General features: G+C 59.3%; 1 protein-coding gene across 3 annotated transcripts in view; it reads left to right on the top strand.

Moving 5' to 3' along the window:
- The window catches only part of ZNF687 (zinc finger protein 687), a 42,110-nt gene extending 30,359 nt beyond the window's left edge, over positions 1–11,751 (top strand). For all 3 annotated transcript variants that reach the window (XM_040411869.1, XM_040411871.1, XM_040411870.1), the window contains exons 5-9: positions 82–259; positions 4,219–4,524; positions 9,004–9,116; positions 9,195–9,336; positions 9,504–11,751. In XM_040411869.1, the coding sequence (XP_040267803.1) occupies positions 82–259; positions 4,219–4,524; positions 9,004–9,116; positions 9,195–9,336; positions 9,504–9,938 (1,174 nt within the window). In that variant the 3' untranslated portion in view covers positions 9,939–11,751. The remainder of the gene's footprint in view (positions 1–81; positions 260–4,218; positions 4,525–9,003; positions 9,117–9,194; positions 9,337–9,503) is intronic.
- The last annotated feature ends 740 nt before the right edge of the window (positions 11,752–12,491 follow it).

The raw sequence follows: 12,491 nt of genomic DNA, 5'->3' as shown, positions 1-12,491 counted from the left end.
AGGCAATGTTAGGAGCTGGGCGGGTGGACGGAGGGGGTCACATACTTTCACAGCTTTTCATTATGTTTCTTATTTCACCAGGATGATCTATAAATGTGCTATGTGTGATACCGTTTTTACCCACAAACCTTTGCTCTGCTCCCATTTGGATCATGCCCATTTTGACCAGCAGCTGGGAAATCAGAGGGTGAGCGTCTTCAAATGCCCGGACTGCCCTTTGCTGTTTGCCCAAAAGCGCACCATGCTGGAGCATCTGAAGGTAGGAGGAAGCGTGTGAGGGTCTGACCGCTCCTGTGTGTGAGGGTCTGACCGCTCCTGTGTGTGAGGGTCTGACCGCTCCTGTGTCCTCTGTGTGTGAGGAGCTGACCGCTCCTGTGTCCTCTGTGTGTGAGGGTCTGACCGCTCCTGTGTGTGAGGGTCTGACCGCTCCTGTGTCCTGTGTGTGAGGAGCTGACCGCTCCTGTGTCCTGTGTGTGAGGGTCTGACCGCTCCTGTGTCCTGTGTGTGAGGAGCTGACCGCTCCTGTGTCCTGTGTGTGAGGAGCTGACCGCTCCTGTGTCCTGTGTGTGAGGAGCTGACCGCTCCTGTGTCCTGTGTGTGAGGAGCTGACCGCTCCTGTGTCCTGTGTGTGAGGGTCTGACCGCTCCTGTGTCCTGTGTGTGAGGAGCTGACCGCTCCTGTGTCCTGTGTGTGAGGGTCTGACCGCTCCTGTGTCCTGTGTGTGAGGAGCTGACCGCTCCTGTGTCCTGTGTGTGAGGAGCTGACCGCTCCTGTGTCCTGTGTGTGAGGGTCTGACCGCTCCTGTGTCCTGTGTGTGAGGGTCTGACCGCTCCTGTGTCCTGTGTGTGAGGAGCTGACCGCTCCTGTGTCCTCTGTGTGTCAGGAGCTGACCGCTCCTGTGTCCTCTGTGTGTCAGGAGCTGACCGCTCCTGTGTCCTCTGTGTGTCAGGAGCTGACCGCTCCTGTGTCCTCTGTGTGTCAGGAGCTGACCGCTCCTGTGTCCTCTGTGTGTCAGGAGCTGACCGCTCCTGTGTCCTGTGTGTCAGGAGCTGACCGCTCCTGTGTCCTGTGTGTGAGGGTCTGACCGCTCCTGTGTCCTCTGTGTGTCAGGAGCTGACCGCTCCTGTGTCCTCTGTGTGTCAGGAGCTGACCGCTCCTGTGTCCTCTGTGTGTCAGGAGCTGACCGCTCCTGTGTCCTCTGTGTGTCAGGAGCTGACCGCTCCTGTGTCCTCTGTGTGTCAGGAGCTGACCGCTCCTGTGTCCTCTGTGTGTCAGGAGCTGACCGCTCCTGTGTCCTCTGTGTGTCAGGAGCTGACCGCTCCTGTGTCCTCTGTGTGTCAGGAGCTGACCGCTCCTGTGTCCTCTGTGTGTCGGGCGCTGACCGCTCCTGTGTCCTCTGTGTGTCAGGAGCTGACCGCTCCTGTGTCCTCTGTGTGTCAGGAGCTGACCGCTCCTGTGTCCTCTGTGTGTCAGGAGCTGACCGCTCCTGTGTCCTCTGTGTGTCAGGAGCTGACCGCTCCTGTGTCCTCTGTGTGTCAGGAGCTGACCGCTCCTGTGTCCTCTGTGTGTCAGGAGCTGACCGCTCCTGTGTCCTCTGTGTGTCAGGAGCTGACCGCTCCTGTGTCCTCTGTGTGTCAGGAGCTGACCGCTCCTGTGTCCTCTGTGTGTCAGGAGCTGACCGCTCCTGTGTCCTCTGTGTGTCAGGAGCTGACCGCTCCTGTGTCCTCTGTGTGTCAGGAGCTGACCGCTCCTGTGTCCTCTGTGTGTCAGGAGCTGACCGCTCCTGTGTCCTCTGTTGTCAGGAGCTGACCGCTCCTGCGTCCTCTGTGTGTCAAGGAGCTGACCGCTCCTGTGTCCTCTGTGTGTCAGGAGCTGACCGCTCCTGTGTCCTCTGTGTGTCAGGAGCTGACCGCTCCTGTGTCCTCTGTGTGTCAGGAGCTGACCGCTCCTGTGTCCTCTGTGTGTCAGGAGCTGACCGCTCCTGCGGTCCGTCTTGTGTGTCAGGTGCTGACCGCTCCTGTGTCCTCTGTGTGGGGGGTCCAGGAGCTGGACCGCTCCTGCGTCCTCTGTGGTGTCAGGAGCTGACCGCTCCTGCGTTCCTCTGTGTGTCAGGAGCTGACCGCTCCTGCCGTCCTCTGTGTGTCGAGGAGCGGACCGCTCCTGCGTCCTCTTGTGTGTCAGGAGCTGACAGTCTCTGCGTCCTCTGTGTGTCAGGTGCTGACCGCTCCTGCTTCTCTGTGTGTCAGGACTGACCGCTCTGCGTCCTCTGTGGTGGTCAGGTGCTGTCCGCTCTGTGCGTCTTCTGTGTGTCAGGGAGCTGACCGCTCCTGCGTCCTCTGTGTGTCAGGAGCTTACCGCTCCTGCGTCCTCTGTGTGTCAGGAGCTGACCGCTCCTGGCGTACCTCTTGTTGGTCAGCGAGCTGACCGGCTCCTGCGTTCCTCTGTGTGTCAGGAGCCTGACCGCTCCTGTGTCCTCTGTGTGTCAGGAGCTGACCGCTCCTGTGTCCTCTGTGTGTCAGGAGCTGACCGCTCCTGGGTCCTCTGTGTGTCAGGAGCTGACCGCTCCTGCGTCCTCTGTGTGTCAGGAGCTGACCGCTCCTGTGTCCTCTGTGTGTCAGGAGCTGACCGCTCCTGTGTCCTCTGTGTGTCAGGAGCTGACCGCTCCTGCGTCCTCTGTGTGTCAGGAGCTGACCGCTCCTGCGTCCTCTGTGTGTCAGGAGCTGACCGCTCCTGCGTCCTCTGTGTGTCAGGAGCTGACCGCTCCTGCGTCCCTCTGTGTGTCAGAGCTGACCGCTCCTGCGTCCTCTGTGTGTCAGGAGCTGACCCCTGCGTCCTGACCGCTCTCGTCCTCTGTGTCAGGAGCTGACCGCTCCTGCGTCCTCTGTGTGTCAGGAGCTGACCGCTCCTGCGTCCTCTGTGTGTCAGGAGCTGGACCGCTCCTGCGTCCTCTGTGTGTCAGGAGCTGACCGCTTCCTGCGTCCTCTCCTGTGTGTGAGGAGCTGACCGCTCCTGCGTCCTCTGTGTGTCAGGAGCTGACCGCTCCTGCGTCCTCTGTGTGTCAGGAGCTGACCGCTCCTGCGTCCTCTGTGTGTCAGGAGCTGACCGCTCCTGTGTCCTCTGTGTGTCAGGAGCTGACCGCTCCTGTGTCCTCTGTGTGTCAGGAGCTGACCGCTCCTGTGTCCTCTGTGTGTCAGGAGCTGACCGCTCCTGCTACTCTGTGTGTCAGGGAGCTGACCGCTCCTGCGTCCTCTGTGTGTCAGGAGCTGACCGCTCCTGCGTCCTCTGTGTGTCAGGAGCTGACCGCTCCTGCGTCCTCTGTGTGTCAGGAGCTGACCGCTCCTGCGTCCTCTGTGTGTCAGGAGCTGACCGCTCCTGCGTCCTCTGTGTGTCAGGAGCTGACCGCTCCTGCGTCCTCTGTGTGTCAGGAGCTGACCGCTCCTGCGTCCTCTGTGTGTCAGGAGCTGACCGCTCCTGTGTCCTCTGTGTGTCAGGAGCTGACCGCTCCTGCGTCCTCTGTGTGTCAGGAGCTGACCGCTCCTGCGTCCTCTGTGTGTCAGGAGCTGACCGCTCCTGCGTCCTCTGTGTGTCAGGAGCTGACCGCTCCTGCGTCCTCTGTGTGTCAGGAGCTGACCGCTCCTGTGTCCTCTGTGTGTCAGGAGCTGACCGCTCCTGTGTCCTCTGGTGTCAGGAGCTGACCGCTCCTGAGTCCTCTGTGTGTCAGGAGCTGACCGCTCCTGTGTCCTCTGTGTGTCAGGAGCTGACCGCTCCTGTGTCCTCTGTGTGTCAGGAGCTGACCGCTCCTGTGTCCTCTGTGTGTCAGGAGCTGACCGCTCCTGTGTCCTCTGTGTGTCAGGAGCTGACCGCTCCTGTGTCCTCTGTGTGTCAGGAGCTGACCGCTCCTGTGTCCTCTGTGTGTCAGGAGCTGACCGCTCCTGTGTCCTCTGTGTGTCAGGAGCTGACCGCTCCTGTGTCCTCTGTGTGTGAGGAGCTGACCGCTCCTGTGTCCTCTGTGTGTCAGGAGCTGACCGCTCCTGTGTCCTCTGTGTGTCAGGAGCTGACCGCTCCTGTGTCCTCTGTGTGTCAGGAGCTGACCGCTCCTGTGTCCTCTGTGTGTCAGGAGCTGACCGCTCCTGTGTCCTCTGTGTGTCAGGAGCTGACCGCTCCTGCGTCCTCTGTGTGTCAGGAGCTGACCGCTTCCATGTTTCTGGTTTCTTACAGACGACACATAACAGTGTGGTGAAGGAGGACCCCCCTCAGTCTCAGGAGCTTCTCACCCCCAAGCCTGAGCCCATGGAGATTCCCGTCAGTAAGCAGTCGGATCCTGAACCGGAGGCCGAGGTAGAGGAGTCGTCGTCTTCAGATCCACCGAGCTCCCCGGACGTGAAGAAGAAGATCAAGACTAAAGATCAACAGAAGCCTGGGACCCCCAGACAAAGGAGCAACTGCTGCACCTGTGGGATCTGTCATGCCTGGTTCCCCGAGAGAGAAGAGTATGTGCTGCACATGAAGAAGGAGCACGGAAAGGTCAGGAATCAGGGGTCCACAGAGGAGGGAGAGCATTGAGAATGCAGGGCTGGGTGTATTGAGGACAGGGGGCCGGGGGTATAGACGAAGGAGGAGAGGACAGGGAGCCGGGTGTATAGACAGGAGAGGATGTGGGGCCGGGGGTATAGACGAAGGAGGAGAGGATTGGGGGGCCGGGGGTATAGACGAAGGAGGAGAGGACAGGGAGCCGGGTGTATAGACAGGAGAGGATGTGGGGCCGGGGGTATAGACTGAGGAGGAGAGGATTGGGGGGCCGGGGGTATAGACGAAGGAGGAGAGGACAGGGAGCCGGGTGTATAGACAGGAGAGGATGTGGGGCCGGGGGTATAGACTGAGGAGGAGAGGACAGGGAGCCGGGTGTATAGACAGGAGAGGATGTGGGGCCGGGGGTATAGACAGGAGAGGATGTGGGGCCGGGGGTATAGACTGAGGAGGAGAGGATTGGGGGGCCGGGGGTATAGACGAAGGAGGAGAGGACAGGGAGCCGGGTGTATAGACAGGAGAGGATGTGGGGCCGGGGGTATAGACTGAGGAGGAGAGGACAGGGAGCCGGGTGTATAGACAGGAGAGGATGTGGGGCCGGAAGTTTAGATGGAGGAGGAGAGGATTGGGGGGGCGGGTGTATTGACAGAAGAGGAGAGGACAGGGAGCCGGGTGTATAGACTGAGGAGGAGAGGACGGGGGGGGTCGGGTGTATAGACTGAGGAGGAGAGGACGGGGGGGTCGGGTGTATAGACTGAGGAGGAGAGGACGGGGGGGGGCCGGGTGTATAGACTGAGGAGGAGAGGACGGGGGGGTCGGGTGTATAGACTGAGGAGGAGAGGACGGGGGGGTCGGGTGTATAGACTGAGGAGGAGAGGACGGGGGGGGGCCGGGTGTATAGACTGAGGAGGAGAGGACGGGGGGGGGGCCGGGTGTATAGACTGAGGAGGAGAGGACGGGGCGGCCGGGTGTATAGACTGAGGAGGAGAGGACGGGGGGCTGGGTGTATAGACAGGAGAGGATGTGGGGCCGGAAGTTTAGATGGAGGAGGAGAGGATTGGGGGGCCGGGTGTATTGACAGAAGAGGAGAGGACAGGGAGCCGGGTGTATAGACAGGAGAGGATGGGGGGCCGGGGTGTATAGATGGAGGGGATGTGGGGCTGGGGGTATAGACGGAGGAGGAGAGGATTGGGGGGTCGGGTGTATAGACTGAGGAGGAGAGAACGGGGGGGGGGGGGGGGGGGGGGGTGTATAGACTGAGGAGGAGAGGACGGGGGGGTCGGGTGTATAGACTGAGGAGGAGAGGACGGGGGGGTCGGGTGTATAGACTGAGGAGGAGAGGACGGGGGGGGGGGCGGGTGTATAGACAGGAGAGGATGTGGGGCCGGGGGTATTGACTGAGGAGGAGAGGACAGGGAGCCGGGTGTATAGACTGAGGAGGAGAGGACAGGGAGCCGGGTGTATAGACAGGAGAGGATGTGGGGCCGGAAGTTTAGATGGAGGAGGAGAGGATTGGGGGGGCGGGTGTATTGACAGAAGAGGAGAGGACAGGGAGCCGGGTGTATAGACTGAGGAGGAGAGGACAGGGAGCCGGGTGTATAGACTGAGGAGGAGAGGACGGGGGGGTCGGGTGTATAGACTGAGGAGGAGAGGACGGGGGGGTCGGGTGTATAGACTGAGGAGGAGAGGACGGGGGGGTCGGGTGTATAGACTGAGGAGGAGAGGACGGGGGGGGGCCGGGTGTATAGACTGAGGAGGAGAGGACGGGGGGGGGCCGGGTGTATAGACTGAGGAGGAGAGGACGGGGCGGCCGGGTGTATAGACTGAGGAGGAGAGGACGGGGGGCTGGGTGTATAGACAGGAGAGGATGTGGGGCCGGAAGTTTAGATGGAGGAGGAGAGGATTGGGGGGTCGTGTGTATAGACTGAGGAGGAGAGGACGGGGGGGTCGGGTGTATAGACTGAGGAGGAGAGGACGGGGGGGGGGGGGGTCGGGTGTATAGACAGGAGAGGATGTGGGGCCGGGGGTATAGACTGAGGAGGAGAGGACAGGGAGCCGGGTGTATAGACAGGAGAGGATGTGGGGCCGGAAGTTTAGATGGAGGAGGAGAGGATTGGGGGGCCGGGTGTATTGACAGAAGAGGAGAGGACAGGGAGCCGGGTGTATAGACAGGAGAGGATGGAGGGGATGTGGGGCTGGGGGTATAGACGGAGGAGGAGAGGATTGGGGGGGCGGGTGTATAGATTGAGGAGGAGAGAACGGGGGGGGGCGGGCGGCGGCGGGTGTATAGACTGAGGATGGAGGGGGCCGGGTGTATAGACTGAGGAGGAGAGGATGGAGGGGGCCGGGTGTATAGACTGAGGAGGAGAGGACAGGGGTGTTGGGTGTATAGACTGAGGAGGAGAGGACGGGGGGGTCCGGTGTATAGACTGAGGAGGAGAGGACGGGGGGGGTGGTTGGGTGTATAGACTGAGGAGGAGAGGACGGGGGGGGTCGGGTGTATAGACTGAGGAGGAGAGGACAGGGGGGGCCTGGTGTATAGACTGAGGAGGAGAGGACGGGGGGGGGGCGGGTGTATAGACTGAGGAGGAGAGGACGGGGGGGGGTCGGGTGTATAGACTGAGGAGGAGAGGACGGGGGGGGTGGTTGGGTGTATAGACTGAGGAGGAGAGGATAGGGGGGTCGGGTGTATAGACTGAGGAGGAGAGGACGGGGGGGGGGGGCCGGGTGTATAGACTGAGGAGGAGAGGACGGGGAGCCGGGTGTATAGACAGGAGAGGATGTGGGGCCGGAAGTTTAGATGGAGGAGGAGAGGATTGGGGGGCCGGGTGTATTGACAGAAGAGGAGAGGACAGGGAGCCGGGTGTATAGACAGGAGAGGATGGGGGGCCGGGGTGTATAGATGGAGGGGATGTGGGGCTGGGGGTATAGACGGAGGAGGAGAGGATTGGGGGGGCGGGTGTATAGACTGAGGAGGAGAGAACGGGGGGGGGGGCGGCGGGTGTATAGACTGAGGATGGAGGGGGCTGGGTGTATAGACTGAGGAGGAGAGGATGGAGGGGGCCGGGTGTATAGACTGAGGAGGAGAGGACAGGGGTGTTGGGTGTATAGACTGAGGAGGAGAGGACGGGGGGGTCCGGTGTATAGACTGAGGAGGAGAGGACAGGGGTGTTGGGTGTATAGACTGAGGAGGAGAGGACGGGGGGGGCCGGGTGTATAGACTGAGGAGGGGGGGGCCGGGTGTATAGACTGAGGAGGAGAGGACGGGGGGGCCGGGTGTATAGACTGAGGAGGAGAGGACGGGGGGGGGCGGGTGTATAGACTGAGGAGGAGAGGACGGGGGGGCCGGGTGTATAGACTGAGGAGGAGAGGACGGGGGGGGCCGGGTGTATAGACTGAGGAGGAGAGGACGGGGGGGGCCGGGTGTATAGACTCAGGAGGAGAGGACAGGGGGGGCCGGGTGTATAGACTGAGGAGGAGAGGACAGGGGGGGCCGGGTGTATAGACTGAGGAGGAGAGGACAGGGGTGTTGGGTGTATAGACTGAGGAGGAGAGGACGGGGGGGGCCGGGTGTATAGACTGAGGAGGAGAGGACGGGGGGGGCCGGGTGTATAGACTGAGGAGGGGGGGGCCGGGTGTATAGACTGAGGAGGAGAGGACGGGGGGGCCGGGTGTATAGACTGAGGAGGAGAGGACGGGGGGGGCGGGTGTATAGACTGAGGAGGAGAGGACGGGGGGGCCGGGTGTATAGACTGAGGAGGAGAGGACGGGGGGGGCCGGGTGTATAGACTGAGGAGGAGAGGACGGGGGGGGCCGGGTGTATAGACTGAGGAGGAGAGGACGGGGGGGGCCGGGTGTATAGACTGAGGAGGAGAGGACGGGGGGGCCGGGTGTATAGACTGAGGAGGAGAGGACAGGGGGGGCCGGGTGTATAGACTGAGGAGGGGGGGGCCGGGTGTATAGACTGAGGAGGAGAGGACGGGGGGGCCGGGTGTATAGACTGAGGAGGAGAGGACGGGGGGGGCCGGGTGTATAGACTGAGGAGGAGAGGACGGGGGGGCCGGGTGTATAGACTGAGGAGGAGAGGACGGGGGGGGGCGGGTGTATAGACTGAGGAGGAGAGGACGGGGGGGGCCGGGTGTATAGACTGAGGAGGAGAGGACGGGGGGGGCCGGGTGTATAGACTGAGGAGGAGAGGACGGGGGGGGCCGGGTGTATAGACTGAGGAGGAGAGGACGGGGGGGGCCGGGTGTATAGACTGAGGAGGAGAGGACGGGGGGGCCGGGTGTATAGACTGAGGAGGAGAGGACAGGGGGGGCCGGGTGTATAGACTGAGGAGGAGAGGATGGTGGGCCGGGCCTATAGATAGAGGAGTGGATGGAGGGGTATAGACAGAGGGGGGGTGGGTTTCGGGGGTGTATATTGGGGGGCAGTGGTGGGGTTAGGGTGCTGACTCCGCCTTCTGCTGTTTTCCAGTCTGTGAAGAAGTTTCCGTGTCGTCTTTGTGAACGCTCCTTCTGCTCGGCGCCCAGTCTGCGGCGTCACGTCCGAGTCAATCACGAGGGAATTAAGCGAGTGTACCCCTGCAGGTGTGTAGGCCCTGGGCCCCCATTAACCCTTGGGCCCTCAGCTGTTCTGCCCCATGGTTGACTGTATTGCCCCCACAGGTACTGCACGGAGGGGAAGCGCACCTTCAGCAGCCGCCTCATCCTGGAGAAGCACATCCAGGTGCGGCACGGTATTAAAGTGACAGACCAGGCGCGGAGTCAGGAGGTCCTGGTGCCTCGGAACGGCAGTAAATCGCAGGTGGGAGAGATGGATCTTCATACTGGTATCTATGGGGGGGGCTGCGCAGATATTGGGGTAGCACATAACGAGTGAGTCCTGCGCTCACCTCTCCCTCGGCTGCCGCTTACCCACAGTGCCGCGCTGTTTCTTCCATGTAAACCAAGACTCTGCTCTGCCTTCCATAGGGATCCTCGAAGAAACGGAAACTTTCATCTGACGACTCGGGGAGCGACGAGCCCTTGAAAAGCAAGCCCGCCCTGCAGAAACCGAAGCGCAGCTTCCAGTGCCGAGCCTGCGGCTACAAGACCAGCAGCCTGGCCGACTTCCGGCAGCACATCCCCCAACACTGCACCAGCGAGAGCTCCCACCAGTGCCGAGAGTGCGGGATGTGCTTCACCTCCCAGAGCTCCCTGAGCCGCCATCGCTTCATGACGCACAAGATGAAGGACGTGGCCGAGGAGGAGCCAGAGCCCACCCACAAGATGGAGGAGTCCTCCGATGGCAGACTCACCTGCCAGGTCTGTAATAAAAGCTTCGACAGTCAGCTCAACCTCAACACTCACTTCCGCACACATGGTATGGCCTTTATCAAACAGCGGCAGAGCAGCGGAACGGACAACTGAGGGAGCGGGGGTGTCGGGATTACTCAGGGGGTGCCCACACCCTCCTAGAGCCAGAGCAATGGTTACAAAACCCGTGAAGTGCCTTAATATCATGACACAAAGCATCCCACCAAGCACAGAGCCCACCCTGACCATCCCAGGGTCTCCTCTACGAAGCGTCTGGCCACTGAACCTAGCTCCGCGGGGGCGGTCCTTATAGATATGTAAACTACATTTCGTAGAAATATGTCTATTTTTCTGCTCACGTCTCCGGGGTCGCTGCTCTAGATTTGGGACATTTTTTACGCTTCTGCCCTGGGGGAGGGGGTCTTATTTATATGTTGTGACTGCTGCTTCCACTATGTTCTCTGTGAGAGCTGTAGGAAGCCATTTTATCTCAGCTCTTCCCCAGCGGGGGGGGCGCAGCTGTGTCCTCCACGTCTTGTCAGCCACGGAGCCATGTTGTATGGGGTGTCTCCTCAGGACAAGCACAGGAATCCATACTAGTCAGTAATATACACAGGGTGGCTCAGGTGACCCCTGCTCGACAGCTCCTCCTTGGGGGGGCTTCCCATTGTAAATGGTTTGCAATTTTGATTTTACTACATGAATTTTTTTTTATATGAGGCTCAACCAATCGTGTACAAGAAATAAAGGCGGCTTCCCACGTTTCCAGGGTGAATGTGTGATAAAAGCACGGCTGGCTCCCTAGAGGCGCCCACCCACCCATATACTCTCCTCAACATTGAGATCACAACACCAAGAAGGAGAAACTGTAAGATTATGTAAATTGGTGGCAAAAATTTTAGCACCTAGCTCCAATCTGTGGCTGGTGGGAGGGACATAAAAGCCAGATTGAAAGCAAAAAATGTTTAACCACTGGAAACCTGAGAAGTTGGATCAGGTTGTGTGTGGTGATTGTGCGAGGCCTCCTGTTCATCCATGTGCGGGTTTACACTACTTGTTGTCACACTGAGAGGGACAGAATCCTTCAGCTGAGAGGCCTTGGGTTATCACTCCGGCAGATCACTACGCACTGAGGCCAAGATGTCAGCACTGCTGGATGTTGTGTGTCCTGGTGGTTGGGAGAAGTACGATGAATTGGAATGACAGGGAGAGGAGAACCTCTGCCCGGACGGATCGTCTGATTAGAAGAATGGCGCCTAGTGATCAGTTCTGTACAGCAGGTGAAGTTGTCACATCCCAAGCCTAGGGCGGCAAGCAGCATCTACACAAACCGTCAGGAGGCATCTACACGTCATTGGCTAGAGGTGTCCACTGACCTCAAACCACCGATCTGAAAGGCTATAATGATGGCAATGGAGGTCCTTACTCTTCAGGGATGAGTCCCGAATTTATCTTGGATGCAGTGATTGCTGCAGAGTGGTCTGGAGACCACGTGGCCTTCACAAGAGAACATCACACTGGTCCTACTCCCAGGAGTAATAATGTATGGTGGCCGGACCCCTCTAGTCTTCATTTCAGGTAAATACATTGATTTGGTCACTGGAGAAATGGCTGGACCCCTGCTGGTTGAAAGTGTCCCAGGAGCCATTTGTCAGCAGGACAAGTCCAGGCCGCATGGTCTAAGTGTGTCACCATGCCCTGCAGCATCTCCAGACTTGTCTCATCAAGCACATCTGGGACATCATTAGTCGCCAATTGCAGAGGGAGCTGCCAGCAGCGGATCTTGATGATTTGTGTGCCCAAGTGCATTCAGCGTTTCAAAACGTTCCTCAGACGACCATCAATAACCTCATTGATAGCAGCCAAAGTGTGAAGGCCGTGGATTTCTACACGTTCATACTCATTACTGAATAAATTGAGATGTTTTAAATGTTTTGTTTCCATTTTTTATAATTTGCATATACAGTAATTAACATGTCTGCCAGTGGTGTGATTTCCATCCGTCCACAACTCTTCATTCTTGATGCTGTAATTTCAATGTTGAGGTGGATGCAGTGTCAGGAGGCCACAGAGGTCAGATCTTCTCCACATCGTTCCCTGGATTCAGACCTTCCCGGCCTCCCGGCCTCGTATCCTGCCCTGCCACCAGCCGGACGGATCTGCAGAAGACCAGATGGAATCCGTGTGACCGAGGTGACACCGAGGACCTGCTCCAAGGCCGGAGACGGCCAACGTCACCCCAGCGAGTTCATGGATATTCTATAACCCAACCACCGGGGTGCCAGCCCATACTGGGACGTGGTATATCTGCCTGTAACCAAGGATAAGGAGGGGGCACCTACTTTTTGCCATAGGTTGTATGGTATTCATACAGAACTGCACTTTCCACCATTGTGATGTTAGTGAAAGGGGTGGAGCTGTGACAACTGCGCATTCATTTACATAACAGCAGTTACAGAGCGTGCAGCGGTAATAAGCACCTGATTAACCTCCTCCCCCATGATGACTACAGATGGACTGTTCCATCTCAGATCTGCATATTTCCCATAGTGCATTGCCTTCTCGTCTCCTTAGGTGGAATAGATATCTCAGTGATGGAGGCTCCTGGGTTGTCCTCTTTGCAGATCCCTGGTTCTTCTGGCTGGTGATGAGGAGAACCACTTCCAG

The sequence above is a fragment of the Bufo bufo genome, chromosome 11 (assembly GCF_905171765.1).
Source record: "Bufo bufo chromosome 11, aBufBuf1.1, whole genome shotgun sequence".
Classification (NCBI taxonomy): domain Eukaryota; kingdom Metazoa; phylum Chordata; class Amphibia; order Anura; family Bufonidae; genus Bufo; species Bufo bufo.
Note: the sequence above shows the minus strand (reverse complement) of the source record. Positions and strands in the feature narration are given on the sequence as shown.